At 47.0% G+C, this 26444-nt stretch overlaps 3 protein-coding genes across 3 annotated transcripts; all 3 read right to left on the bottom strand.

Annotated features, from left to right (window-relative positions):
- Positions 1 to 13052: 13052 nt before the first annotated feature.
- Positions 13053 to 13451, bottom strand: N7462_008252 (uncharacterized protein; the record flags this gene model as incomplete). Its single annotated transcript, XM_057079967.1, has 2 exons — positions 13053 to 13222; positions 13415 to 13451. 2 exons carry the CDS (start codon positions 13449 to 13451, stop codon positions 13053 to 13055), a joined length of 207 nt encoding a protein of 68 aa, XP_056930295.1.
- Positions 13452 to 16390: 2939 nt separating this feature from the next.
- N7462_008251 (ankyrin repeat domain-containing protein) lies at positions 16391 to 18173 on the bottom strand (the record flags this gene model as incomplete). Its single annotated transcript, XM_057079966.1, has 3 exons — positions 16391 to 17072; positions 17138 to 18121; positions 18148 to 18173. 3 exons carry the CDS (start codon positions 18171 to 18173, stop codon positions 16391 to 16393), a joined length of 1692 nt encoding a protein of 563 aa, XP_056930294.1.
- Positions 18174 to 22773: 4600 nt separating this feature from the next.
- On the bottom strand, positions 22774 to 26022 carry N7462_008250 (non-ribosomal peptide synthetase; the record flags this gene model as incomplete). Its single annotated transcript, XM_057079965.1, has 1 exon — positions 22774 to 26022. One exon carries the CDS (start codon positions 26020 to 26022, stop codon positions 22774 to 22776), a length of 3249 nt encoding a protein of 1082 aa, XP_056930293.1.
- Positions 26023 to 26444: the final 422 nt, after the last annotated feature.

Below are 26444 nucleotides of genomic sequence, written 5' to 3'. Positions count from 1 at the left end.
CCTGTCGAAAGCTGATTCGAGTCGTCAACGCAGCTGTGGAAGCATCAACGCCATGGGCAAAACCTTCCACCTTTTCTAATCCTGGTTTTGACAAAGAATGCCGCGCGGCTATCAAAGAAACACGCAAGTTGCGTCGTCTCTACACACGCACGCATGATCCCTACCACTGGATGCTCTATACTAAAGCACGCAATGCTAAATCCCGCCTTATCAAGAAGTCATCGAGCAAGGTCCTAGGGGCCTATGGCAACTATCCAGGTGGGCAAGGAACCGCAAAGGCGCGTATGAACGCGGCCTTACTCCTTTTTGAAGATAGGGACTATGGGATTAAGCGAGAACCAAGAACATCGGCTTGCCGAAACAGTCGATGCAAAAGCGGAAGCTTTCAGACAAGCGTTCTTCCCAACACCACCTCCTGCAGACCTATCAGACATCAACGACGAATATATATATCCGGAACAGATCCCTATGCCTCAGATCAAGCCTCATGAGGTCTCTGAGGCCTTCCTCCGTGCCCCTGCTAGGCGTGCGCCTGGCGATGACTGTATTCCGAATGGCCTATGGCACAAAATCATCAAGATCCTAGCAGCCCTTGCATATATCACAGCGCTGTTCAATGCCTGTGTCACAACGGGCTACAATCCATCCCATTTCCAACGTTCCATCACTGTCGTGCTACGCAAGGCTGGTGATAGAGACTACCAGCTAGCTAAGTCATATCGCCCTGTTGCACTGCTAAACACGCTTGCTAGCCCTCGAATCTACTATGGCTAGGAGGATTTCCTATCTTGTGGAAACAAAAAATCTCCTGCCTACCGGCCACCTTGGTGGTAGGAAAGGGATCTCTATTGATCATGCAATTCATATCATCCTTGATCGCATTAGAACAGCGTGGGGAAAGACTACCGAGCAAGTTGTGTCTATGCTATTTCTCGACGTGTCAGGCGCCTATGACAACGTTGCCCATCAACGCTTGCTTCATAACCTACGCAAACGTCGTCTTGGATGGTTCGTGCCATGGGTGAAGGCCTTCTTAACTAACCGGTCAACAATCATTCGAATGCCGGAGGGCGCTTCTCAATCAATTCCAACACCTACTGGCATCCCCCAAGGCTCACCGATACCTCCAATTCTCTATTTGATCTACAATGCTGATCTTATTGAATTATGCAACGATATAGATAATAACGGCCTAAGCAAGACTTCCGGCCACGGCTGGGTCGACGATGTTGGCATTATGGTAGTGGGCCGCAGCGAAGCACACACTATTCAGAAGCTTCAGCAGATTCATACGCTCGCGGAGCAGTAGGCTTCTCGCCATGCATCAGTCTTTGGCATCAAGAAATATGCATTGATTCACTTTGCCAAATGCCGTCCTAAGTATACTCCACTACAACTTGGGAACGTGGTTATACAGCCAGCCTCTACGCTTTCAGCGGAACGCTATCTCGGCTTCTGGCTAGATGAAAAACTATCTTTCAAAACACATAGAGAAAAGATGCTTACCAAGGCAACCACCAGCCTACAAGCCCTTAAATCACTATCAGGTTCCACATGGGGAGCTTCCCTGCTCACCATGCGAAGACTTTACTAAGCTATTATCATCCCACAAGCTCTTATAGGCGTGTCAGCATGGTTTGAACCACAACAGTGGTCATTGACAAAGGAACAACAGGTTGCTCGACCTTTCGCTGCATTACAACACCAAGCGGCGTGTGCGATTAGTGGTGCTTTCCGTACTACTGCTGCGGCCGCTTTATGTGTTGAGCTGAGTCTAATGCCGATGCCTATTCTCATGATCAAGCTTGCTAACGAAGCATCACTCCGAACTCGCACAGGCCCTGCCTATGCAGTGCCAAAATCAATGATCACTCAAAGGCTGAAGACTCAGCGCGATCATTCGGGATGGTCACCAATGGAGGCCTAAGCTTGGAAGAAGGGTGGATGCTTAACGGCTCTCCCGGATACCTTGGCGGGGATGTGGGAGAACCGGATCGCATTCGCCCGGGAGCCGTAGCGAGAACCTCCGACGGTGATCATCTCCGAACGGGAAGCTGCGAGAGAACAGCACACAAAAATCATGTCAGAATCAGACCCGAACTCAAGGTAAGTGGTATACACGGATGGCAGCGGCTACGAAGGCCGCGTGGGTGCCGGAGCAGTGGTATGGGGCAAAGATCCCACATGCCACCGCTCTCAAATGGGAACGGAGGGCATCTCCACTGTTTACGCTGCAGAGCTGCGGGCCATCGATATGGCGCTGTCAGTCGTTCATCAGTTATTCATCAATCAAACAACCAACCAAACATTACCAAAGAAAGTGGTGATCTTCTCCGACTCCCAAGCAGCACTGCAGGCTCTCCGACGACCACGGATGCCCTCAGGTCAAGCGTACCTGATCTTAGCGATCCGACATCTTCAATCCCTCACCGAGGAAGCGGGGATCTCTGTTGAATTCCGCTGGATCCCTGCGCACGAAGACATCCCTGGCAACGAACTAGCCGACAAGACTGCAAAAGAAGCAGCCCTTTCCGATTCCACACCCTCTTATAACACCACACCCTCTCATGACAACCGTTATCTTATCCTTGCCTCGGCAATCAAACGACGCATTCGACAACGAGCAAAACAGGCGTGGGAAGCAGCGTGGTGGAAGGAGAGGGGTGCGCGATCGACGAAGCGGCTGCTGGCGGAAGCAGCATGTAAGAAGGATGTTCTTGATTACTAGCAGGGCCTGAGGAAAGCAACATCGTCAGTGCTGATTCAATTAAGAACGGGGAAGATTGGGCTGTCAAGCTATTTATCAAAAATCAACGCACGAGACTCACCAAGATGCGGATGCGGTTTGGGCAACCAAACAGTCGCTCATGTACTGCTTGAATGCCCAGATCTGCAGGAGATACGTGCCACGCTAAGAAGTTCCTTAGCAGAGGCAGGTGTCTCGATGCAGCTTGGCACTGACGAGCTGCTCCGCCAGCTTCCCGCCAGACCACACTTGGCCCAATTCATGGTGTCGTCAGGCTTGCTTGATCAATTCAAGCACCTTGATCCCGCGGCCTTCGGGATGGAAAGCGCAGCAGACCAAACATGAGCGTCAGGCAGTGGTCCTGCAGGACCGATGGCGCACAGAAATAGGAGCAAGGTGCCAGGAACTCAGCTTGCTCTCCTGAATGCTAACAGCAAGCAGGAACGGCGACGGCCGCGCATGAGAAGTGGTAGAAGTGGGAATGTGAGAGGACAGCGTGAAATCGGGATCTGATACAGATCTGCCATTGGTAATGACAACTGGCAACCTGGTGATTCAAAACTCGGTGACACGAGCTGCCAGGGGGAGTGGGAGACGAAGAAGGAGTAGGATGTGGGATGCGGGAGTTGTTGGTAATGCGGGAGTTGGTGATGCGGGATGCGGAGGTTAGGCGGTGAGATTCTGCTACCACATGACCTTATCAATCCAACTGCAACGATAAGGCCGGCGGTGTGGTTCTGCCATGTCTTATCATCACTCTGCAAGATAAGGCCGGCGGCAGTTTCTCTGCCCGTATGTATGGATGTTGGAACTGTTTTGCTGAGGCCACGGTGTATAGCATGGTGCACTCGGTAATCCCTTCTTTTGTTTATCTTTCCTATGTCGTTCGATTTCATCTGTTCGTTCCAGCATTTGCTGGCCCTTGCCTCGATGGCACCTTCTCATGCGCACTAGGCTGGAACTAGAAGGCGCAAATCCCTGCATAGCACCTTGTATATAGAGGAAGCTCTATCAGGAATAAGATTATTGATTGATTAATTGATAGTATGTGACCATGTAGCGGGATCAACTCTTTTTGACACGAACAAGTAGGCACGGGTGCGCTTCCTTTCACCTAAGGAATCTTTGAATCTTGGCCATAGGAGCTAATGGAACGCTGTTGCTGGGTGGTTAGTAGTATCAAGGGGTTCGTTAGTCTATAGCTCTTGTATAGCAACCACACTTGCCTCCCGAACTCCTTTCTCACGTAGGAAGGTGGCCATCACCTCCCACTGTTTATGTGCGTTGTATTGGATGATTTCGAAGGGCTTTTGATTCATTGATCGTTGTAATCAGGGTCGCTGTCCGATGATGCGTCATGGAATATATCTCCTTCATGGTCTAGGGAGAGCTGGTCTGGAGAGCTAGGGGGCTTGTTGACATGCTGACGAATAGAGAGCGATTAAATGATTCGATTTCTTGATTCTCCTCCTTTAGACGCTACGACTGAGCGCGCTCTAGGCTTCGAACGAGCGCTGTGGCCTGGATAGGAGCATCTTTATCGTCATGGAAGTGGGAGAGATAACCGTTGTTTTCAGCTTCCCCAAAGATTTCCCGGGGGCTTACTACCAGAGCAAGCGCCCTAGATGCAGTGTCTTCCATTGCGTGATCTTCTTCAGGGTTGTATTCAAAGCGGGCACGCTTATGAACCATAGGAGCGGTCTCAGGAGAGCGAGCTCTAGTCACGTCTGCGGCTGATTCAGTGCGTACATCGGAATTGGTTGCGTTCATTGATGATTTAGACTTGTTTTTTGAGCCAGGTGGACGTCCTAGGCCGCGTCGCGCGGGCTTTTGGATGACGACCTGCATGGAGAATTAGGGCTGCGAGGATTCCGGAGCATGCTGGGAGTCCTGGAGTCCTCGTGACCGTGTCTGGTAGTCGGAGACTACTACCTCCTCGGTCTGAGAGGGTCTTAGTGCTTGAGGGCGTCGGGTAGTCGCTCTCTGAGCAGGTGTTCTTTGAGCTGTTACTTGTTGAGCTGTTGCTTGTTGAGCTGTTGCTTGTTGAGCTGTTGCTTGTTGAGCTGTTGCTTGTTGAGCTGTTGCTTGTTGAGCTGTTGCTTGTTGAGCTGTTGCTTGTTGAGTGGGAGAGTGCTGAGCAGTCTGAGCAGCTTGCTGAGAATGTCGGAATGATGAAGGCACACGATGGTAGGGAGATGCTTCTAGGAGAGCTCGCTTCGCTCTCTCAGTTTCCCGTTAGTGGAATTCACAGTCTTTCGAGATAGGCCTGTGAGGACCTTTGCAGTTAGCGCATTTGATAGTGACAATAGAGCCAGCTGTCGCTGCCTCGCACTCCCAGGTAGGGTGCTCGGCTGCGCAGTAGCCGCAGATATATATCTTGAAAGGGCAGTGAGCCTGCACATGTCCAGGTTGGTGACATTTGCGATAGAATCTCGACCTCCCTTCCCGGCAGAAGCGTGTTGTATGGCAGCACCTGTAGCCCCAGGTAGTGCCAGCAGCGATAGCACGGTTTGCAGCAATAGGAGATGATAGCTCTATCACCAACGAGCCTTCCTTCTTTTTCGCATGCGGCTTAGTGAGCCAGCTAAGGTGCACCACCCTTAGCCGCTTCCTATTGTTGCCCTCTGCCGCACTATCACTATCTGCCCACGCTGGGATCTGGCGGAGCAGGTCCTCTGCTGCAGCGAAGGTTCCGGCAGAGTCCGAGAAGTCGAAATCGGCAATCGGAACGCCCTGAGCCACGATTCCCTACAATGGACGTTGGATCATCGCATCCTTGCCGAACACACGCACCCACAGCTCGTGCTCCCGCTTCCGTAGCACCTCTGCTGATGCCGCAGTGTCGGCGATCAAAGCCACATCACCAGACGGAAGCTTGCGCGCGGCAACGAGGCGAATACCTGCAAGTGCACCGCTATCCTTGTGCCTTGCGACCTTGCTCCTCTCCTCATCCGCCATTTTCACTAGATCCCACTCCCTTTTCGATCGGAGGCGTGCCCGTATCGCGTCATCCTTGATTTTGATGATCACCTAGCGATCTTCCGCTAATTCAACTAGTGATACGCCCACAGAGCCCGACTAGGTGCTCTGTTCCGACGGGGGAGTCGGTACGAGCGATCGCTGCCAGCCCTGGGTGCGGAAGGTGCGCCATGCTGCTGCCGAGGATTCCTGGGAGGAGGATATAGAGCTTGTGGTTGATTCAATGCGCGTGATTCGTTGGGTAAGGTCCTGTTGACGCTTATCGACGGTAGCGATGGCGGCGAGAACAGCAGCCATCCCCTGAGTGTCGTTTTCACGCGCTTTCAAGGCATAACGCTCGATGGAGAGGATGAAGCCTCTCACGATCGGGTTGGCAGTGCTTGTATGTTGGTTGTAGACAGTTCTTGCGATGTAGGCGATTTCCTCCATCGAAGATCGGTTGTTGATTGTAAGCTTGTCGGTCTACTGGTTGGTGGTTCGCGCGTCCCGTGGAGATTAGGTTTTTGCGTTCCGTGGTTCGCGAAAATTTTGCACCCGGTCGGGGTGCAAAATCCCTATTTCGGCCACGCTTGCCGCTGCCATCGTAGATGTACGGTCAAAACCGGTATCAAACGATAGAGCGGGAAGTTAGATGATTTTTGAACTAGGTCTGGAGATCCTAGGACCTCTGGTTGACGAGATATCGCAAGAAATGGATTCTGCTAAGAGATAGTTGTTTTTCGGGGCTTATTGACATGCTGACGAATAGAGAGCGATTGAATGATTCAATTTCTTGATTCTCCTCCTCTAGACGTTGCGATTGAGCGCGCTCTAGGCTTTGAACAAGTGCAGAGGCTCCGACGCTGGCAGCTCGTGCTTCATCATCCGTGGGGAAATAGGAGATATATCCGTTGTTTTCAGCTTCCCTAAAGATTTCCCGAGGGCTTACTACTAGAGCAAGCGCCCTGGAAGCAGTATCCTCCATAGCGTAGTCCTCTTCAGGATTATATGCAAAGCGAGCCCGCTTATAGATATTCGGGGGAGCGGTTTCAGTTTCAGGAGAGCAAGCCCTTACAGCGTCAGCGGCAGCGTCTGTCCTCGCATCCGAGTGAGTGGTGTTGCATCGGAAGCTGCATGTAGCCTAGAGTAACCCGTCAGCAGGGCACGACTGTCAGCAGGGCACGACTGTCAGCAATGCACGACTGTCAGCAGGGCACGACTGTCAGCAGGGCACGACTGTCAGCAGGGCACGACTGTCAGCAAGGCGTGGCCCGTCAGCTATTCGAAGTATCTCATGATGCTTGCTACCGCCCGGTAGAACGTCGTTTAAATCAACGGTACCCACTGATTTCTCGCTTTTATCTTCTCTCGCTCATTATGCCTATCATTGGCTTTAGTGCACATATAACGACATACATTTGCGTCTAGCCACAAGCTGCCGAATCTCTATTTATGTTTTAGATGACACTTTCGGGAGTATCAGACACGCAAGCACAGTAATGAATTCTCTTTCGCTGTCCCGAATAGTGTGAAACATCCTCGCCAAATTGTCAGCAAACACCGGCTAGTCAAGTATTGTGTTCATTTGACTCCACAAGCCCTATGTCTGAAGCTATTGGACTATATTAATGACAAATCGGAACTGGCCCTGACATAATATAGACGCCACTAATGTGAATCAGCTGTTTGAAAGGTAAAATAGCCTAATTACGATACGGCAAATCCACTATTCGCATATATCAATATCAACCCTCCAGGGGTACCGGACACTATCGATACCGCGACAGTTCCAGAAGTATTGTCCGCCTGATGCTCAGTATAGATCTCGCGTGAAAAATAGCCTGGTGAGGCCGAAAAATATCTGAGAGAAAGCATTTCGGCAATATCGCGCGCCGAGTTCAATAAAATAGGCCGCGATCTAAGTGGTATCCATCTTGGCTTTGAGAAAGAAGTCCTACGGTGAGAAAGGAACCATTTCGCTCTTTCTAAGCCACTCGCCTCTTACATATTATAAAGCGTTCCGTGTTCTTTTCTTATACTTCGTCGTGGCTTACCTTCGCAACAGACTTAGGGCAAAGATAATTTGCTCCATAGTAACGTCTGTATTTCCAAACCTTCGTAAGTCTCACAATCCCAAGTTCGAGAATTTGGTAGGATCATACAGTTATCCATTGGTGGAAGCCTATTCAATGATGTATTGATAGCTGGGGATGGAATGACGATGTATGGTTGATGCGTGAATGACAACAAACGTCGGTCGCGGACGGTGGCTTCCTTAACTATGAAGACGATGTTCGCAATCAAAAATTTGTTTTCCTTTATGCATCTGCCATACATGTTATCCCATCTACAGTTGCTAATGCTAGAATAGTGGATTATACTATTGATAACTCTAGGCAAATGTTCAAATTGGTGCTTTTACCAGGGTCATTTCCAAGCGCATATAGAACTGAATGCATAGTCTCGCGCCTGGAATTTCAATCAACCCTGCGGAATATTACATCAACGGTCGTGACTATATAGAGTTTTCAGAACAAAGTCTAGGTTATACTCTCTGCCTGATTTTCGGTCTCGACGTTGATTGCCCTAATAGACTTAGATGTCAAGTAGAGTAAGTATTCTCTCTCTGCGTTCGATAGTGTCATAATGCCAAGGATTGAATTGGAGAAATAAGAAATCTCACGCCTGCGCGAAACTAGTTGAGCTTCTGATTAATAATAAGGCAAAATGTAGCCAGATCTAGCGCCAAGATAGTGTCATACGTGACTCGTTAGGCTGTGTAAAGAAAAAAAATAGAATTGAAAGTTATGAACCCCTCCCTTAGACTGCGCGAGGCTGAGCTATAAGGCTGCGAAGACCGCTAGAAGCGTATACTATCCGGTCAGGAAGGAGCTACGGCAGCAGCCCTTGGGCACAGAGAGGAGAGACAGACTCTCTGACGCGCGATAAACACACCAGCCAAGTCTCATAAGAAAGCAACTCTTAAATTCTGCTCCCGTGAAACCGCCTTGGTCTTTGGTTATATGACCTTCTGCAACGCCATTTCAAGAGAGACTGCCTATCAAGCATCGAGCCGAGGAGATCATGAGGAATTTGATAGTTTAGATCGAATTTTTAGTGCTTAGGAGCATTGGAAAAGGCCGAGGATTGGAGTTACTATTTGACTAGACGTCGACAGCACAACCCTTCCTAAGGACACGATGGTATATTGAAATAGCATAAGAAATGCTTCTGAGTCATCGGTGGAGCGTCCCATTGTGAGAGTAAATATTTCCAACGCTTATTCGAGGTGGAAAGCATCCTGGTTATACGGAGCTAGTAGCGTTATCATGTTCTAGTTATCAATGCAACCGACGATACTCGTACCCATTGACCGGTGGATGCTGGCTGAACGTATACTCCGATAGATACTTCGTGGGTAGCGGCCGAGTGAGCCGCTGAAGCTGACTCCGCCATAGTCCAGCTCTAAATCCAGTACCAGAGCGACTGACCACGCTAAATACTGAACCTAGATCTGGGCCACTTTACAGAATAGCAAATTTAATCACAAATTGTTTTCAGGCACAGGATACGAGTAACCAAGACACAGCCGATCTGCTTCAGCCCTATTCTTGGACAGTAATCGAATCCTCCTAGAAGAAGGGAATAAGTCAACTGCCAGAGTATTGGTCCCTGGTACAATCTAGACGTGTCTGGCCTTTGCTGGGACAGCTCAAAGTCTACTCAAGAAAGAAGGGGCGGGCCCCTTTGCGAATGATGAGTCATGCGCACACCACCCACTCCTCTCTCCGCAGATAACTTTGACGTCTCCTATTAGAAAGAGCTATGCACGGCTTATTCGTTGACTATTTGCAGCTTTGTTACCAAAAATTATTGATACCTTCCAAATGCGGCTGCTGTTTGTACTCATGCTTCCCTTCTTTAGCCCGGCTGGCTCTACGACCTTCCAAACCCCCTTAAGAGAGCAAGCAAGCCACTTCATTTCGCCCTTGAATGTAGATTTCGACCAGAAGGTCGAATGGGCGCTCCAACATTTCAAGATCCCTGGCCTTGCTGTCGCCGTTTCTCAAGGCGAAACATTTTTGAAAGTTAGTTATCTAGTCTCTCAAAGAAGGCTTCGAAGTCTTGTTCGGGTGCATGGATTAACGAAGGAATCATGAAGGGTTACGGAGTTTCAGATACTCTCACATCTCAACCAGTAACAGAACACACTCTGTTTTTTACGGGAAGCACGACCAAGGCTTTTACTTCAGCAGCTATCTCTCTTCTTGTTGACGATAATATTAATTTTCCGGCTATTTGCTGGAATACCCCTGTCCATACTATTATCCCGGCGGATTTTGTTCTCCATGATCCTTGGGCTACATTGCACATGACGATTGTTGACATACTATCTCATCGTTCTGGCATGCCACGCCACGACTGGGTTTGGCTTGCTAATATAACGCTTCAAGATGCTGTACAATCAATGAGGGATCTTCCTTTCACTGCTTCTCCGCGGACAGAATGGCAATATTGCAACCTTATGTACAGTGCAGCTTCTCACCTTATCGAAACCGTGACGAACAAATCTTTAGGAACTTTTTTGACCGATAACATCTGGCTGCCCCTGAACATGACGGAGACTTACCTTTCGCTTTCCGAGGCGCAAAACGCAAACAAAGATATTTCCCAAGGCTTTTACGTGGATCTGGATGGTGATATCGTTCCCACTGATCGGGTTTCCATCGATACTTTACGAGGCGCAGGCAACATCTTGTCTTCCGTATCAGATTACGCGAAATGGATTTCTACCATGCTAAATCGAGGGCCACCTTTTTCTCAAACAGCTTATGCAACTTTATTTGGTGGCCACTCTATCGTATCACCGAATCCAATTGAGCCGTTTCAGTCCCCTACAATCTATGGGCTGGGATGGATGTCACAAGTATATTATGGTGAAATAGTTTTGTTTCATGAAGGATCCCAATTCGGATATGGTGCATGCGTCATGTTCCTACCACGGCGAAATTTTGGAATAGTGTTGTTAGGCAACAATATGGATGGCGTTAACGCGGCTGCCAATGTGCTTGCTTATCATCTGATTGATGAAGAATTAGGTGTTCCCATTGAAAATCGGTTTGACTGGGTTGCAAGGTATGGAAAACATCTTCTAGATTCGCTCTCTTGTATTTGTTATCGAAAAAAGTTTCTGATTGAATGGAATATAGAGGCGATGCAATAATCAACGGCACGTATCTTTCTGAAAACATATCATCAGAGCTTTATCCTAAAATCCCTGATCCTCCCTTGGCAAGTCCGCTCAAATTTTCTTCATATGAGGGATCTTACACACACCCAGCTTACCCAAACCTGGAAATTTCTGGTAATTGTACCGGGAGTGATCGAAATTATGGCGGACTGAACCGAACCACTCCTGACTTGTGTGCTTCGCTTGCAAGATCCAATGAATATTCCAAAGATTTGAGAATAGATCTTTTCCATGTTTCCGGGACACACTGGCTTCAAATAGCACTACGATGGGGTGTTCCTAATGCCGCCCGCGTTGAGTTCTTGATTAGCCCCGACGGCTCAGTGAGCTGGCTTGGGATTGAGATTGAGCCTACTATGGCGGAAAAGGGAGAGAAGATATGGTGGAGGCATCTTCTATAGCTTTGGTATGAGATAGCCCTTCCAAAACATTGCTAGATTGACTACTTTGCTGGGTACGTTTTGCATACAGAAACGGTTTGTATAGAGCCGCAGGGGGGAACACTGGTTATATTTCGATGCTCTTGAATGCAGACTTTGAATACAAGAAACGCAACAGCTGATCAAAAAAAATCTCGTAAAAAGGCTTTGATAATAGACTTGGTGAGAATGAAGCGAAGGCTGGGGAATTGGCGCTCGTTTTGAATTTGACAAGTCAATTATACGCCTCTCAGTAGTTTCATATGAGTTTCAAAATGATATGTGAGCTTTCATTCGCTATCGTTCAATGACGCTCTAGATTGGATAGCCATTTGCGCACTTGTGAGCAAATCACGCAGGTGTGGGTTGCTAGGCAAAATTCCGAGTAAAACGCCGGCATCTAGCAAGGATATCGACTGATCAACAAATTTCCGAGCCTGGCTATACAACTGCAGTCTTTGCCCTTGTACGACAGACTGATAATGCTGCGGTTGCTCGTGCATGGCCTAGAAAAATATGAATAGATGGTAGAGGATTGTAACGAACGCTATCCTACCTCATACTCTCCAGGACAAGCTCGAGAAACAGCCCGATCAGAAATGGACGCTCGTCGAGTATCCTGACTTGATTGTCTGTTAGGGCGTATTTGGTCCGTTATAGTGGCAAAATGATCTTGATCTAAACATAGCCCGAATCCTAATGAAACGTTCGGTTCCTTGAGATAGATATCAGTACATATAAGTATGAAAGCCATTGAGTTGCATATTAGACCTTACATGGAGCTGAAAGGTGTTCGAAGGAGTTTGAACCTGTTGAGATAGAATTTGTGGATCTGGCGCAGCTCGGACAACATTATCATATTCGTCCGTTCGCAAAGGACTCAAGTTCTGGGCCTCGTCCGTTATTCCACTCGCGTGTTGCCAGATGAAGTCAACTTCATTTACAATTGACAATCCGTGCTCATCAGACAATCCTGGCTGTCTGTCCCCCTGAGTTCTCTTCGACGGATCATTTTCCGTTTGGCTGCTTTTCGGGGTTGTATTTTTTCGTAGCTTTGCTTTTTCACCTATTCGAATCAATAGAATATTCCTAGAGCTATGAGAAACCACTTACGGAATCTTCTTTGAGCGAGACGATTTTGAAATTTTCTTCGCTGACTATAGGTTGCTTCATCGCATTTCATGGCTTCACTGCTCGAAGGACTCTCCATGGCCGAATAAGCGGCTAGAACTTAGTATCAACTGATAACGTTGATTATAATTCACAAGAATTATAGACAAACAAAGATAATGAACAGACTTATTGTTTGTTGTCTTTAGCATATAGCTGTTCACAGATCCGGAGAGCTTGGGGAAATGTATATTTCTACCAGATGAATACATCCATGTCTGATTGAAGAGCATGGAACGGACCCTGCCCTAGGTTACATCAGAAGTCCTGGATAGTTAACTGATCATAATTCAAAGGTACTTATCAACATAAGGCTACATATTAACCAACATTCTGCCGAGGCAGTCAATTAGTCGCGAAGTTGAATGTGACTTATCTAGTTCGGTTACAAGCCTTACAAACAGTTACAATCGCAAGGACATAGGCAGCGGAAAAAAACATTTAGCTCAATATGGTCAAGTTCAAAGACAAGGCAAGGATCTCTGTATTCAGTGCGTCTGCTCTGAAATCAAGACTCCGCGGGCACAAAGGCGACGGCAAAGTTAATTTTAGTCTCACCGGGCTGCGATACGCGAACTGCGGCCGCGAAAATCTCATCGAGAAGGGACAAAGCTCGAAATTCGCTTGGCCGTTTAATAAGAAAAAAGCTGACAGCGACCCCATAGTATGCTAGATCGCCTGTCTGGCATGGGAAAATGACTCAACTTTTGAGACCTAATTTCCGGTCCAGAAATTCTGCACTTGATTGGTCGTCTTCAGCCAAGCCCAACTAACTGAAGGGTTGCTGCGAAAGCAAGCTAAAAATCAACCAATTTTTTGGTGGCTGTACGCGACGCTTACATTATGTACGTTAATGTACGTATTGCTTACAGAAAAAGGCATCATATGAGCCCATGTCAATCAGCATGCTGACGAATAAGCGTGAGGAAGAGAGTTGGATCTCGATCCAACCAATAACATGCGAATTCTCGCCGAGGTTATCTGCGCTATCGAACTTACAATTAGTACAATTTGTTATCTCGACCTGATCCCACCTCTTATCTCTGGCGCAGCTCAAGTTGGGAATTCATTAGATCAGGATCTGCTTAGCCCCGAGACTAATGGTTTGTGTTTTCTTGGCGCCCTTGATATTGCCCTTGCTTTGAAAGCAAATTACGGTTGTGCACCGAGGGTGGTCATGTGTGGCCGCAGATTTCGAGCACAAATCCGACCGACCTTGAGACCCTAATTGAAGGTCAGGATCTAGGACCCAATAGACGAAGAGGGGAATGCTGGCATGATCACATCTATGATATTCACGTTACCATCGCTGGAACATTCTTTGATAAGTGCCAAAATATCTTTCAACGAGTTGATCATTTGGGATAGTCAAACTTATGCCCCTGCATGCCTGGCGGATCAATAAGGCAAGAATAATCGAAGATCACTCATATCACACATATTGAGCATTCGAGTCTAGTATCGTATGAAAAATGGCAGTTGCGTCAGAAAAGTTGACTTTTTTACGCATATGTAGAGGCTCAAGAGACGTATACGTTGCAAGGATTCTAAACCTGTTACTGCCCAATAGCATTATAGAAAGACCAATTATTACGTTCTGGAAAGCACAAAGCGCGAATTTAAGGGGAAGTAATGACGGCCTGAAATATAGTCTTAATTACTCTGAGACTGGAACATTAACCGCGGGCGTAGCATCTGGTCCCTGTCCATGTGAGACCCAAAGAGGAGTTGGGGAGGGGGAGCGGGGGCGGGGGTTGAAACGAAAAAGTAAGGCGGGAGGGATCGACCAGTTGCAGACAGCCGGGGCTCTCGTGGCACTCAAGCACTTTTAGACGGACCAGAACAGAGACAATAATTGCTTGGCTCAATGAACGGCGCACGTGTCCCGAGCGGGGTTACGGATCATGATATTAGTTAAGAGACTACGGAGACGGTGGGGGCTGAAAAATTATTTGAAATCACAAGACAGTTCCACTAATCAAATTAAGCTCTTTCGTTGAAACGAAAAAGTGAGGCGGGAGGGATCGACTAGTTGCAGACAGCCGGGGCTCTCGTGGCACTCAAGCACTTTTAGACGGACCAGAACAGAGACAATAATTGCTTGGCTCAATGAACGGCGCACGTGTCCCGAGCGGGGTTACAGATCATGATATTAGTTAAGAGACTACGGAGACGGTGGGGGCTGAAAAATTATTTGAAATCACAAGATAGTTCCACCAATCAAATTAAGCTCTTTCGTTACTTCGCTAAATCTCCTGCTTTACCCTCATGGAAGCCGACTAGTTGGGAACACTCTTTTATGTTAAATTCTAATATAGGCATGACAGACTCATGTCTGTCCATGAAACACGATGTTCGCAAATCACACTTAAGGGACGAGTCCTAACACCGTCAACTACATGCCCTATATAATATATGGACCAGAAAACTAGACGTGAATGATATCTGTGCGTATAATTATCCTTGAACGATATTACAGCAATTTAAGCAGTCGCGTTGGCTCATACGCAACCAAAATACCACCTGCGCCAAGGGAAATCTAGAGCTTGCAAATTCTTGTTTTTGTGAGCTTGCCGATCAATTCTGGTAGTGATATCTCTCTGTTGCACGCATTTCCCCCTGTTTTTGCTTCGGGAATCTTTCCCCCGCCAGCTAGTATAAATCAGGAAGCGCTTAGTCCACTTTTTACTGATCAACCGATTGGCCATGAGTAAATTGCGTCAACAGGTGTATCTCTAATGAACGTGTCCGCTGTCCCACTGTCCCTACATTCCGTACGCCCCGAAAGCTAGATCACCAATAGCAGCTACTGGATTTCTGTTATTGGTTGAAACTTTCAAGTGGTGAACCACATTTTCCTAACATATTGCTTGATCGAAAGCTCTTCATGAAAAGGATACAGCTGTTGAAACTCTCAGTTGAATGCTGAAGTTGCTACATAGTTTCGCGTCAGCACTCCTAGCCGAACACCAAAGCCAACCAACACTCTCCGTTTCTTTGTGAAACTACTATCAAGTTTTTTTTTCCTGCTCTGAATGAAAAATCTTGAATGTTTTGGTCTCGATATACGCATCCAATAACTATTGGCCACCAAATCCTTCAAATGGCATGGCGAAAGCGGAAGGAAACAAAAATATGCAAATCAAGTCATGAAAGAACCCTTTCTTGTAGCCTTCGCTTCGTAAGCCGATCCCCTGCTATAGCTTTCGCTCTTGAGACGCACGTTTGCCTGTTGCCTTGCCGGATTTATGCCTATTCTTCATTTGATTGTAGGTTTCTCGGGGTTTCCTTATTAGTGGCTAAACAGGAATAGGATACCTCCTCGAGATGATAACCAATCCTTTTCTAGAATACTTTTTGGCTAGATCATCTCATTGTAAAAGTCGCTCTGATTAAACCCTATGAGAGAAAGTCTGAGTCTCCGCAGGGGCAACATTTTTCGAATATAGTGTAAAACATGTAACAAGGGCGTCCGCACCGCGCAATGTTTTACGTAGGGGGATCTTATTCGATGCTACTGAGTTGACAGGATGCATGCATTGAATATTTCGGCTGGCGCGTAAATATCGGAATGAGAAAAATACATATTCCAAACTTTGGATAAAAGCGATGTTTTCGCAGCTATCACTCAATCACCTCATGTCGTCGTGCGGAGACTTCCCAATATGAACATTGCGGCGGCCAGCGTGAACAAGTATGACGCTTGCCAAGCATCATGGTACACTTTCCAAAATACAGAATGAAACCAAAGATGCATGGAAATGCCACAAACATGGCAATAGTTCTCAAGACGACATTCTGTGGGGGAAAACAATGCTAACGTGCTTGTTCGATAGTGGAAAGAGGTTATTCCATTGCTCCTGCGGCAATTAGAAGCTGCATGACAACTTGGTGACCTCTCGATAGGGCTGCTGCGAATGCATTGCTACTGTCTGCTTGAGAATTGACATCCGCTCCTCTATTTATCAGCATCTGCACTATCTTCTCGTGGCCATTGTGGGATGCAGCTATTAATGCACTGCCATGTTCACCTCCGCATAAATTCGGATCTGCTCCCTTCCCTAGCAGTAACCGTACGACGTCTCCATGGCCTTTTAGTGAGGCTGCTTGAAGGGCACTTCCGTATTGCCCGTGCAAGGTATTGACCCTAGCACCGCTATCCAGCAACATCTGCACCACATTCTGGTGCCCTCGCCACGAAGCAGCCTGTAAGGCATTTCCAAGCTTTCCGTATTGGATGTTGGTATCCGCGCCCTTTTCTAATAACAATCGCACAGTTCTTTCGTGGCCTTTTAATGATGCAGCTTGGAGTGCATTGCCGAAACGTCCCCCAATGGCATTGATATCAGCACCTTTCTCTAACATAATCTTGACGAGCTCCGTATGACCCCTCCAGGATGCAACCTGAAGCGCATTTCCGATACCACTCAGCTGAGCACTAGTGTCAGCGCCACTATTGAGCAGCATGCGGAAAACCTCGAGATGTCCGTTGTACGATGCTGCCAATAAAGAATTGACGTATTCCCCCCTGAGTAATTAATATTGATTCCATGATCTAGTAGACAGCGAACTACTTTTTCATGTCCTTTATACGATGCGGCCTGAAGGGCGTTGCCGAAACGACCCCCCTGCTGGTCAACATGAGCACCTTTTTGCAATAAAGTATGCACCACGGCCTCATGGCCATTGAATGACGCGGCCTGGAGAGCATTCCCAAGACATCCACTTTCTTCGTTGACAAGGGTCGCTGTTCCGCAATTTTCTCCCTTTTCGCCAGCTAGAAGGTATTCTAAAAGCCAGTGAAGCCCTAGAAACGAAGCGACGTATACTGGAGTTGCAGCTCTAGCTGGAGTGGCCAGCGTTTCGCCGGTGCCACCTGCCTTTTCGTCCGCATCCCAAAATTTTATCCAGTTTATGAAAGAGCCTCTGGTATCTTTGAAAAGCTTCAAGATCAATGGGTCAACATGCGATCTCATGTCTCCAGCCCTTTCGTAGTGATGGTACCAATATTGAGCAGCATAACGAGCGAGCGGCCAATCAGTGGTTGACTCATTTTGGTTCACCTCCTCAGGGCTCATTTTGAGGAGATATGTGAGGCAGACCTTTGATAGAAGGGTATGCCCATTCTCAACTCGTAGTGGATCTGTCCGACCATTCTGTGGCCAAATATAGTCCGACATAAGGTATTCCTGGACGGATGGATGAGAAAGCCAAGCGTTCATACTCGCTCTTTCCTCATTAATCGGAGTGCTACTAACCGAGAACTCAACAAATCCTTTGCACATTATCTTGATGCCGTCGAAATCTAGCAGCCGATTCCCAGGATTAAGCTGTAGCTTCTCGATATTAACCGCATATGCATCCGCAAGTTCTGCTATCGAAAGAGGTCGATAGGAGTAGCATAATAGAGCTAGAATCCGTCGGGCACCATAAGTATAATCTTCGTCAGCCCAGCCCAGCATGCGCTCATAAGTTTCGTCCAGATCACGCGGCAATGACTGCAGGTATTTATCAAGATAGTATTCAGTCCGAGGACAGCGCCTGAGGGCTTCAAACTGGTATTCCACATAGCGAAATCTGTCTCCAGAGTTAGCGATTCATACCTTAATCGCCAGCTGCTACTACTCATCTCTATGGATGCGCGTGGAGCAGCACCTAGACCGACTACTGTGCGATATATGGCTAATAATTTAGTCGCTGCGCGCGGTAATAACCCGTCAGCTAACTAACTACGGAAGGCAAGAATTAGTCATCAACTTTAGTTATTCACAGCGCGTTGAATTTCGTACACATTTCTCGAGTTGCTACGACTACCAGCGCGTGTTAAATAAAGACCATAAACCACTACGAGTGTGGTTTGTTTACTGTTCAACGTGTGGTTAATGAGAACAGTATCCAACCCGAGGATATCTATAACTTTGATGAAACTGGATTCGCGATGTGTATTATATCAGTATGTACAGAAGGTGGGTACAAGAGTAGAAGACTATGACCGAAGATCTATCTTACAACCTGGGAATCGCGAATGGATTACTGCTATTGAAGCAGTCTGTACAGATGGCTATTCAATACCGCTATGTGTGATATTTAAGGGTGAAGTTGTCATTGCGGGTTGGTTTTATAATCTACCAAAAGATTCGCGATTTGAGGTCTCGAATATTGGCTGAACTACTGGTGAGATTGGACTACGCTGGCTACAAAAATACAGTATTTATCCCGTCCACAAATTCACAGTCTCGTGGCCGGTTTCGGCTACTGATTCTTGATGGCTATGGGAGTCATCTTACGGCCCAATTCGACCGAATTTTGTCAGAAAATGATATTATTCCTCTTTATATGCCTGCATATTCTTCATATCTACTACAATCGCTTGATATTGGGTGGTTTTGCAGTGCTTAAGTGTGCATATGGTCGCTTTACACTGTAAGTGATCTTGCACGCAGAGGATGTAACTGTATCGACAAGTTTGATTTCTTAGAAGACTATCAACGTGCACGACAAAAAGCCTACCAACCAATTACTACTCATAATAGCTTTGCAACTAGTAGTTTAGCATCAATCAATGCAGAAAAGGTGCTCTCAAAGCTTAATATATCTGTACGAACAGTATATTACCAAGCAGCCGTCCAAGCAGCCGATCTAGCCAATTTACACCAGAGACACCAAGGACTGTTGTTCAGCTACATACAAAAGCAAGCTTCTATGCTCAAGGGTCTATTAAATCAACGGTTAATAGCTCTTCGAGCCCGTCGAAAATAATGCTAGATCAGATTATTCAAGGACACTGCATATCGCTACACAACACAGCGCTACTAGCACAAGAAGTTACAAACCTACGCGAACCGAATACGAAAGTGGCAAAGAAATGTACTCGATCGATCAAATACCCTGCGAAGAGGGTTTAACTGTTGATGAGGGCCTACAGATAGTTCAGCAGCTAGACTTGCTAGATGAAGACTACTTTACCAAGCACGCGTCACCCCGGTCGTAAACTACACATCGACTGTAAAGGCGACAAAAAGCGACAAATTCGCCTTTGGATAGGACGAAAGGGAATTTTCAAACTTATCGCGTCGCTTTTTTTTGCCTTAATTATTTTAAAACCCTAGTAAGGAAATACGTGGAAAGGAGTACGCTCATTGGTGGAGGAGTTCACACTACTTCTGACGACGATACCATTGTTTTTTTGAAGCTAATATGTAGAAGCTACGACAAAAGCTCCTTTTCTCATTGTGGTGAACGGAATTACTAATTTAAACATGATATGTTGACTCCCGCAAGACCAATTCAACGTCAGGGCCGTCTTTGTCCCTTCTCAAACACAAACAAGAACTGCCGTGGGCATAAGAGAAAAGCCCTGGCAACGACGTTGTTCCTCCGAACTACCCTGCCATCACTACTGACAGTGGCGTCAGTAGGCTTGAACTCAATAAATGAAGGACACAATAATTGACTCACAATAGTTATTTGATGCAGCTATTAGTGAGCGAATATTCAACGTGATACACAACCGCACTCGGGATCTGGATCGTCATATCCCTCACAAAAGAGCTGGACAGAACCGGAGCTACAGCTACCGATTGCTGAGGAGCAGAGGACCTCGCCATTGGAGTTACACGTGCATTTCTTGGCGCAGTCGCTTGATGTAATAGTAGAACCCCCGTCGCATGTGTAAGTGTACATATAATCGCAGACAACACTCATTCCGAGATCAATATCTTTCTTATTTAGCTCACTTTTTGAACTAATAGCGTCACGTGGCAGAGTTGCAGCTGTGACACTAGCAGCAAGGAAAGCTCCAATGAGAATGAGATTTGCCCACATGGTAGAAGCAATATATCAATATAATATAGGAATAGCCGCTCGCCGTATGTAGGATTGTGAGGTTTTTTATGGAAAGTCTGTCTGATAGACAACCTGGAGGTTTATTTGAAGGATTGAGTCGGTAATATAGGAAAGATACTAATGGATATGGGTACTTATGGTCGGTGATGTGTTGCCTACGGTGCTTACAGTGCTTACAGTGCTTACAGTGCTGGCAGAAAACCCAACTCTCAATCGAAACTTTGAAACCTCGGTGATACAGTAATGGCTGAGATGGTTGATGGCAGATCTGGATGTCTGTGCGAGGAGATTAAATGTAAGTGATCTGGGCTAAAGTGTTGGCGGTGGGATGAGAAATGAGTTTTTGAGTGTCTATCTATCAAGATATTTGAAAGAAAGCCTGTGTCAACTGAATATGTGAAATGAAGGATGCTCAAGTTTTCCAAAGCCGGAGACTAAATTTTGAAGAGCGGGATACCGCTAAAAAATATGTGTCCAGAGGAGAAACTGTTTTCGAATTTCTCTGTAATGATCAATCAAGAATTGCTCGCAGAATCTAATTTACGTTATACATAAAAATGTTGAAGAGAATAATTAGCGGAGTAAGTATCTCGATGTCGTTGAAAAAGGAATATAAACAACCCTCGAAAGGGTTGGATCAAGATCCACTCTCGGGGTCAAACCTGAGAGATCGTTGAAGCAGTTCCGCCTATTTCGTTTTGTAAGGCAATCGCTCAAAGTAATTCTTCAAAGAAGTTGAAAAGATCCGTTGAAGGGATCATTGGCTTTTGTCGGTGAAGGAAAACGTTGAAAGTCGTGGGTAAATTAGAGAAGAAAACTGCTGAAAAAGCGATATAGAAAACCGGTGAAACTTATTATTAATGAAGCGAGTCCGTGAAGAGTACATTATTAGTTAAACGTCATGGAAATGAACTGTGAATCGTTGAAGGTATTCGAAGCTACTGTAATTTGAATTAATACTCTTCAGAGAAATTATTAACGATAGGGAGTTCATATGGAAAACATCTGATGCATGTTAATTATCTTGTCATCGACGAACTGCCGCTGTAAGCTCGACGAATTGAATTTGACTTTATGTATTGAACCAGGGCGCTCAGCAGCAAGCTTGAAAACGCAGGTAGGATGAGACAGCTCAACGAACCAACCAACAAACCACTACACACGACAATGTACACACCACAACGGAGGAAGCCTCCCTAGTAGGAAGCAGAATCAAATGAAGCAGAGAGAGTGTAGGAGTTCTGATTCTCTCCCTATCGGAGATGCGAAGCTATATTCTGTAAAGACTGTGTAGTAGGAAAGATATCCTCCAATCAGAGGTCTCCCCAGTGTTGGCCATTTCCCCACTACAGTATGGAACATTTATTTACCGCTGCAGTAACATTTTTCAATGTGGTAGGATACGGTATAGGCTAGGAAAGCCGGGATCCAATGGAAGATGAGATCCAATATCGTGATGTATTAGGTGACTTAGTGAACTGAACTATCTAAGTGTTGAACCAGGGCGCTCAGCGGCAAGCCTGAGAATGCAGGCAGGATGATATAGCCTCAACAAACCAGCATACAAACCACCACACACCACAATGGAGGAAGCCTCCCCTATAGGAAGCAGAAGCAGATAGAGCAAAGAGAGTGTAAGAGTTGATATTTTTCCCTATTGGAGCTATATCCTGTAAGGACTGTGTACCGGAAAGATATCCTCCAATCAGAGATCCCCTTTGTAGGCCATTTCCCCACTACAGTGTGTAGGCGGGGGAATGTTGAATATCCCCTACCTTGCTGTCTAGCGTGTTACGGCGCTGTATTCCGAGTCTACCCGGAATACCATACAAAACATGTAGGGAATCGAGTATCCCTGTAACAATCTGACGCACACGGGGAGAAGTGGGTCTTAGCGGTATCATGCAGTCTTCCATCTCGACAACATTCCTTGACTCCACCAAGAACGAATAGAAGGTGATCTCCATACCTTCATTGAGGATCTTTTCTTTGATGCATCGAGTGCACTCCATTGCCAAATAATCTCTTTGGCCAGGCCCTTGCTTTGAATCAAGCGCAGCCGGCCTGAAACCCTGGATAAATCCAAGAAACAATTACATTTGACTTTGGAAGCATTGCAATACATGCATCGTAGTTTTTCGATGCGAATTTGGAAGAGATACAATAGATGAAATCGAACACACTAGCGAGGAATGAAGGAAAATTCTAATACAGCATTTACCTGCCCTACCTAGACAACAATACTTAAAAATAACCAAAGTATCAAAGATGCATTAAAGGAAGACGAATAGCCCAGCGAAATGAAAAGAAATTGGGAGGTATTGAAAGTTAGGCGTCACATCATACCGCTAAATAGGCATTCAACGCCAAAAATATTGCTAGTTTCACCTAGGGCCTCCGACCACTTTAGAAGGCCATAGTGAAGGTATCCATTCCGTCAGAGGCTGATCGGGCTTACTTGTCAGTGCAGAAATACATTTGGCTAACGCGGACAGAAGCGCTTCCGCGCTTTCGATGCCAAGGAAGCCAATTCTTCCTGACACAGCAATGTTGACTTGATCGCCGTTGAGGGTTGATAAAACGTTTATTTGGGGAGGCCCAATATCTTCTGGTCTGTGCCATTGGATTTTCACAGACCCGTCGTTGAAGGCGAATAATGGTTCGTCGTCAAGACCTTGATGCTGCAAAATAGAATCAAAAGTTGATCCTTCCCAGTTCGTGCAATGCTCGATGATCTCATCCAACCCAAGAGAGTCAGACTGGCCGAGCTTAACATGCTGATATTGCACCGCGTTGAGTAGGTCGCTAGCTGTTTCCTTGAGATCAACAAGCACACGAACCGGCACAATGTTGACACAGGGACCGGCGACGTCTTGAATACCAGGAATAGCGGCGTTTCTTCCGGCAACAAGGCGACCGAAGGTAATATCCATATCACCAGTGATCGAGGAGAGAATTATGGCCCAAGCTGAAGTTATAGTTGATGCAATGGTGAAATCTCCACGGAAAGGGAGCACAGATATGCATAGCTGTGCTTCGGACTTCGTAACCTCAGAGAAATTGATGCCACGCGGATTCAGAATCGGTAGAACACGAGTCGCTCGGGAGCCCGCAAGTAAATCTGACCAGTAATGTATTGAAGCCGGGCGAATGGCGGCAATGTAGGATAGATAAATAGAGAAGTCGACCAGTCTGGGAAGAGGCCGGTTCGTATACGCAGAAAGGAGTGATGAGAAGATAGTGGGAAGACATATTCCATCATATTGCGCGTGAGAGAGTCTCATGATTAAACGATAGCCTCGGGTACTGTGGCAAAGGAGAGCGAAGGACGTAAATGGAAGACCGACATCGACAGGACGAGAAGAGTCCGCTTCAATAATGTCTTTTGTAGCATCAGACAAGTCACCATCTTTATGGAACAATGGTAGTGAGGGATGGAAATCCTTTAGAATGACCTGGCAACGCTGTTGTCCAAGAGAAACAAAAACGGATCGGAGAGTCGGGTAGTGGGACACCAGGCCTTGACAAGCAGACGAAAGCTGAGCAATGGAAATAGAACAGCCGAGATCAAAATAGCAATAGTTAAACCGTTGCATGGAGGACGAAATGCTAGATCGTAGTGTTTGGTTTTGGAAATATGTAACAGGAAGCACGTCGAAGATATTGCTACTACCCATAAACAAAGACAAAAGTTTGTTCGACTGAAGCTGATGATAAGTACCAGGAGAAAGCAGCGAATATGGGGCAGGGGCCACAGGCAAGATATTTGGAGGGAGCGGATGGTGCCCATCAGAATAAGCGCGAGCCGAGCAGGCGATTGTAGGATGACGGAAGATTTCGGCTACGGAAAGGGTGAGCCTATGCTGACGAGCTAACCCTACTAACTTCATTGCGGTGATAGAATCGCCACCGAGGCGAAAAAAGCTGTCATCAAGCCCGATGGTGGCCGGATCGATGTTGAGCACGCGAGCCCAGAGTTGTTGCAGCGTACGCTCGAGATCGGTAGTGGGGGCACGCTTCTCGCCGTCGACAGCGCCATGGAGCCGAGCAAGCTGGGTGACGGAAAATGAAGCTCCGAGCTCGCGAAGGCGTTTACGATCGGTCTTGCCAGTCGTGCTGATAGGCATATCCGGGATGGTAAAAAAAAGAGTTGGTACCATGTAGCTAGGCAGGCGTTCGGCAAGTGCGTCTTCGATGGAGGCGGATGCCGAGAACGCTGTGATAGGAGCGACAGGCCGGGTTTGTTCACAGGCTTGACTTGTAGGGTCGGTGACGAGGAAAGCGGCCAACATAGAATTAGCACGCTCACCAGCCGGGACGATGACCTCGGCCGCGACCTGGATAACCTCTGGGAGGCACTCGCGGATGTGATGCTCTACTTCACCCAGCTCGATCCGCTGACCGCGGATCTTCACCTGTGTATCTTTGCGTCCAATGAAGACCAGTCTACCCTCTTGATCATACTGGACCAGGTCCCCAGTTTTGTACAGGCGCCCACAACGCCCGGGGTAGCCACTAGCTCCTTGCAGCAGCCATGGTGGATCATTGATAAAGGCGGACGCGGTTCGCAAAGGGTCGTCTAGGTAACCCTCGCCCAACAATGGCCCTTCAAGCAATAGCTCTCCTGTAGCACCTATTGGCATGAGGATGTTGTGATTGCTAGGGTCAACTACCCAAGTGACGGCTCCAAACCCATATCCAATCTTTGCGACAGTGTTCGCGCATGTCCTCGAACTGCTAATGACACTCACTGGTGTGCACTCGGCCGGTCCATATCCATTCACTAAAAGACGTCCCCCTAAGTACTCCTGCGCTTGTTCGTATGTGAGAGTCTCACCCGTTATCAGAATAGTATTGATGGTTGGCATATGATCTTTTCGCAACAGTCGTAGAATTGACGGCGTCAGATAAATGAAATTAGCATCGTATTTGATAATGCTCTCTTCGAGCATGTCTTTCCGTTCTTGTTCTGATGGTACACACAAACAAGCACCACAGCTTAAAGTAAAGAGAGTGTGGCTGACGGCAACGTCGAACGTGTAGGAGGGAAAATCGTACACCCTCGCTTTGGCATGATACCCCTGAGGAGTGCATTGATAATGAAGAGCAGTGGTGAAAGCTCGATGGGAGATCACGACACCTTTGGGTCTCCCTGTGCTTCCGGAAGTAAATACCACATACATGGTCGATGAGGGATTGACATCTATGTTGGTTTTCTTATCATAAGACTCAGTTGCGTCAGTAACTTTGAGGCCCTTGTCGACGGTTAACACCCGCCCTGATAGGCGACAAGAGAGGTCAAAATTAGTTCTTGATGAAAGAAGTAACTCTGACTTGGTCTGCTCCATGATTGCAGCAAGGCGGGCTACTGGCTGCAACGGATCCAGGAAAACAAAGGCACCGCCGGCCCTGAGCACACCAAGCATGGCAACGGTTGCCCACAGCGATTTCTCAAAGCACAGAGGGACAAGGATTCGAGGGCCTACACCCTCGTCAACCAAACGATGCGCCAGTCTCGCGGCTAGCTGGTCCAGCTCGCCATATGTCAGTTCACCATCCCAGGCGCAGATGGCTGGGGCGTCAGGTTGGGAAGACGCCCGTTCTGCGATCAGCTCATGGACGCAGCCGTCCATTGCCGGGGGTACAGTTCGATTCCACTCCCACAGTTGTTGTCGCTCGGCCTGCCCTGTAATATCCACGTCGCTTACAAGCGAGTTTGGGTACTCAATAATTGCTGTAATGGCTCGACCTACGCATTCGGCTACCTCTAACACTTGCTTCGATGTAAGGCACTGTTCACGCACATTCAGGTATATATGAACCTTGGATATGCTATCAGCGACTCCCACGACAATATCATACTATCCAAATTAGCTTAAATTCCATTATCACTATACATAATCGTGAGCACTTACTTCTGTAGGGTCAAGTGATTCTGTTTCTTTTAGAGTAAATTCATCTCCGCGATTAGCAATCCCATTTACTTTCTGGATCGACAAAATGGTGTTAAACAACGCTGTGGTTTGACACACTCGATGGACCTCGGAGAGAGGAA

Source organism: Penicillium macrosclerotiorum (genome assembly GCF_028827735.1).
Source record: "Penicillium macrosclerotiorum strain IBT 26536 chromosome Unknown utg000008l_segment0_segment0, whole genome shotgun sequence".
NCBI lineage: Eukaryota > Fungi > Ascomycota > Eurotiomycetes > Eurotiales > Aspergillaceae > Penicillium > Penicillium macrosclerotiorum.
This window is presented reverse-complemented; position numbering and strand designations above follow the sequence as displayed.